General features: G+C 49.4%; 1 protein-coding gene across 8 annotated transcripts in view; it reads right to left on the reverse strand.

The window, feature by feature from the left end:
- The window catches only part of ptprz1a (protein tyrosine phosphatase receptor type Z1a), a 168,935-nt gene that overhangs the window by 54,516 nt on the left and 110,095 nt on the right, over positions 1 to 4,324 (reverse strand). For 5 of the 8 annotated variants that reach the window (XM_032522882.1, XM_032522881.1, XM_032522880.1 and 2 more), the window contains exon 12: positions 1,368 to 3,726. The exons of 1 other annotated variant lie outside the window; for it this stretch is intronic. In XM_032522882.1, coding sequence (XP_032378773.1) covers positions 1,368 to 3,726 — 2,359 coding nt within the window. The remainder of the gene's footprint in view (positions 1 to 1,367; positions 3,727 to 4,324) is intronic. 2 more of the 8 variants (XM_032522883.1, XM_032522884.1) reach the window with 2 other exon arrangements.

Raw genomic sequence — 4,324 nt, forward strand, 5'->3', positions numbered from 1 at the left:
TCTAGCCGCTGGGGGGCCATGGGCAGGCTGGGGGAACGTATATTAATGTTACAAAAAAATTACTGCCATGGGACCTTTAAAAAGGAGATAAAGCAGCCTCTGGACAGAACGGTCGGTGAAAGTTTTATCAAACTGGGTAAACCCCGCCCACTCTGCTGGCGATTTGATTACTGCACATTTAATTATCCTGTACCAATCATCTACCTGGCGCGCTATTGGCCGGTTTAACACGATGACGATAGAGAAGCGACCGAGCAGCTTCTTGTTTACATTCAACATAGCAACCGCCGGACGCCACCAAAGCGCAACGGATGCCGCTGTCGCTTCTACGTCACCCGGATCGGTGCTTTGATTGGTTGAAGGACTATCCAATTGCATACAGAGTCATTTGTAGAGTCATCAGAAAATCCAGAGCAGACTCCCCAGAATTATGTCCAATCTCAGATCTAATGAGCTTGGCTTGGTCTGGTGATACGGCTTCAAAGAGCTCTGCTGCCCTCTGGTGGATATCATCTGTCATGGCAGTCAAAGGTCAGAACTCATCTGGTAAAACTCTCTATACCTACCTTTAAACTTAACAAGCTGCTCTCATTGGTCGCTTTTAAGAGCATGCTAAATGACTTGGAGGCAGACACATCTGGCTGCAGATGTTTTGTCTGATGTATTCATGACTGTGGTTGCTGCGTTCCTTGTTGTTTTAGGTTGCAGTGTGTTGATTTTTGATCTCAATGAGTTTTTTCCCTGGTTTAATGAAGGTAAAAAGGGTTAAAGAATTTGGGAAGAACGGCTCTTTTACACTTTGACACTGAGATGTAAACTGAGTTTCTCAAATTGCAATTGAGGGATTTTGGACATCTTTAATGATACTGGATGAGTATAAGTTTCAGTGGTCATGGATAATAAAAGCATTAAGCTTTTTTGTAATAGTGATAATTCTGAGTTGACTTTTACTTCTTATTACCAATAAAAGAGTTGCTTTTTTTTAAACGTATGGATTAATTCAGCGCTATGGTGTCGCACTGAGCTCTGAGATAGGCTGCCATCCTGACCAGACCTAATGCCAAATGCATGCTGGGACAGACTCCAGAATAAGTGGATAGGAAAATGGATGAATGAGGGATAAAATCAAAGAGTCTCAGATGATGATGAAGATAGTGATGGTAAAAATCATTGGGTCCTGTTCGGTGACTGTAATGGGTGACGTTTTACCTTGCATGCATGAGTTTTCTCGCATTCACATACAAAAATAAAATGTAGTTTTGTTGATGATTTTGATGTTTTTTGTTGAAGTTTTGATGTCCAGAAGCACTTTTCCTGATCCCTTGGTATTTTGCAGGTGAAATGCAGTTTTTACGGCTTTTTTTTACCTGCGACTGGCTCCTCTGTCTCCGACTCTCTCTCTGTGCGCTCGGAGATACTGAAGTCAGAGGACGTCTCGTTGTCGTACAGGCTGTCACCCTGCCCCGAGCCGCTCTCCTCCTCCCCCCCGCCCAGCGACCAGGGTGAAGCCGAGGTCACAGCGGGAGTGGCTGGCGTCGCCGTGCCTCCTACCTCTGAGGCGATGGCACTGCCGCTCTCGCTTTCAAAATAGAACGCCGAGGTGCGTCCCTCCAAATCGTCGGGGGCCTGGCCGGATTCAGAGGTCGGGGACGGGGGAACGGCGTTAGCGACGTTGGGTGAATAAGTGAACACGCTCTCTCCAGAGGCCGACGTTTGAACCCTGTCCCACTCCTGATCTACGCCCTCCTGGGAGTCGGGGAACAGCGCCGAGCCGGAGGCACTGCTGCTAATGTCTAACGCCTGTCCTTCTGGGGTGGGGGTGAAGGGGGAGGCTGTGGGTGAGGAAGGGTGGGCAAAGGTTTGTAGGGCGGGGGTCCTGTCTGATGCCGAGAACCAGGGGTCCCTGGCGCCAGACGCTGTGGCTGCAACAGAAACGGGCAGGTCACTATGGGTGACTCGGAGAAGGAAGGAGTGTGAAGAGGACGATGAGGGAGAGACGGCGCTATGGGGGAGCAGAGGCTGGTCTAACGACAGACCGTCAGACACAGCCACAGACAGAGAGGGTGGAAGATCGTCTGTAACAACACCAGAGGCCGAAGGGAAGCCCACACTAGAGTAAAGTTCTAAGCTAGCGGAGTTCCAGGCTGAGGACGGCAGGGGGACATGAGGAGAGGCATGCAACCAGGACGAGGACGCCGACGGCTCCAGAGAACAGCCGCACAAGGGGTCCACGTCGCTAGCTAGAGAAAACCCATCACCGCTGACCTCGGGGAGAAATGACTCAATGGTGTTCCCCGTGGCGTACCTCGCGTCCTCAAACCCAAGTGAGAAAGATCGGGACAAGCCCGGCGTTGTGCTGGAAAAGGTAAAGTCAGAGAGGACAACTGAAGGCTGGAGGGTGGGGTTGAGAGACAGTGAGACCGTTGAGAGTGAAGGATCCCAGGAGGATTCGGACGGCTCGGCGGCGGCGTGGGCGGTGGTGCTGGATGGATCCGGCACCGTTTTTAGAGGAGGGGTATCGCTAAACACTGAGGGGTCGCCTGAGGAGACCGACAAAGACGAAGACCCAGACAACAAATCACCATCACCATCGCTATCATTATCATTGAACCCGACACCGGGGAAGACAGGGTCCAAACCAGACAGGGGGTTCGAGGGGTGAGGGACGTGAGGCAGGGTGGAGGCAGGGAGTGTGGGGGTTGAAGGAGAAGCCTGGTCTTTGCTAGACCGCGAAGCGGTTAGGGCATGCTGGGAGTCCAGTGCAGAGGCAGACAACACAGGCCGGGACGAGGAGGGAGGGTCATGCAGGCAGATGGAGGGGTCCGCGGTGTCACACAGAGGGGAGGAGGAGGAGGAAGAAGAGGTGGAGGTGGAGGGGAGGACAAAGGGGCGCTCACCAGTGGACATTGGCTGTGTGGTCTGCAAGAGAACGCCACTCAGCCGGACAGAAGTCGTGGTAGACGAAAAATGAGGAACGCTGGGACTTGTGGGCCTACGGGGGACAACTTTGCCAGAGAAGGAAGGTTGGGGGGTCGAAGTCTGCATCTCTGGAAGACCTCCGGGTCCAGCAGACACGTCTCCATCAGTGGTGGCGTCTTCGTATATTGGACGAGCCAAGCCTCGGCCGTTCTCGGCGTAGACGAAGGACGACGATGTTGTTGTTGTGCTGCTGTGAGACCTCAGCGTCGTGGTAACGGTGCCGTGTGAAGAAATACTTTTACCACCTTTTGTCTTTGCACTGGTGAGCGTAGGAGTAGCGCTACTAACGTCGTCTTTTGCTAATTCAGAGGAGTCATTGGGACTTAGGACTCCAGGAAGGCCATGTGTCTTTACATTGGGGTATAGAGGAGTAGTGGGAATGAAGGTTTCCTTAGTTGTTGTTGTTGTGGAGTAAAAGGGGGCGGTGCCACCGAGTCGAGGGTCTCCTTTTGTGTCTGGTTGTAGGGCGACCTCTGGTGGCCGCGTGGAGGTACTGCGCCGTGCTGTCTCTTCAGAATGGCTCAGGACTTGACCAGGCTGGGTGGATCTGACTGGGGAAACTGAATCCGTGGTGGTTTTCCTCCGAACAGATTCTGCCGTGGTGGTTCTGATGCCAGGTAAAGGTAAAAGAGGCGATCCAGTCGTGGTCGAAGTCGTGGTTCTCGGTGAGCTCGTAGGAACCCAGGCCCGGTCGTAATCCTCGGTTTGGACCGGTTCATTCCAAGCCAGATTGGGTTCATAGTTGTCCTGTTGGTGAGAAAGAGGATGAACTAAGTAATGATATGTAGAACTGCAAAGATGAAACAATTAATGTCAACTATTGAATGAATCGCCAGCTATTTTTGGATAACGATTAATCAAAATTGAATAATTCTCTGATAGCAGCTTGTTAACCCTCGTGTTGTCTTCCCTTCAACATTGAAAATCAACACTTTTGTTGACGCTTTTTATCGATGTTTTTAACTTTTTCGTATGTTTTTGTCCCTTTTTCAACACTTTTGACGCTTTTTTTTCAATGTTTGTCACTTTTTTACATTTTCAACACTACGTAACTCTAACTTATTAACTTTAGTTTTACAGTTATTTTTGGAATTTATGGTCAATTAACCTCATTTATAGGAAATTATACCTAATGTTTGAGTTAGAAAAGCAGAAATTAGGAATTATTTAGACTAAAATTAAAGGAATGGATGTTGATGATAATCACAGACTGGAATATGTCAACTTTTACTCAACACTATTTCAAAAACATTTTTCAAATACTATAAAATTAAATAAGACGCCCCCAAATTAATGAAAGTAGAGATTTGTACTTGACAAAGAGCGTTGGGTGGAATCAATCATG

This window comes from Etheostoma spectabile, chromosome 8 (assembly GCF_008692095.1).
Source record: "Etheostoma spectabile isolate EspeVRDwgs_2016 chromosome 8, UIUC_Espe_1.0, whole genome shotgun sequence".
NCBI classification, from domain to species: domain Eukaryota; kingdom Metazoa; phylum Chordata; class Actinopteri; order Perciformes; family Percidae; genus Etheostoma; species Etheostoma spectabile.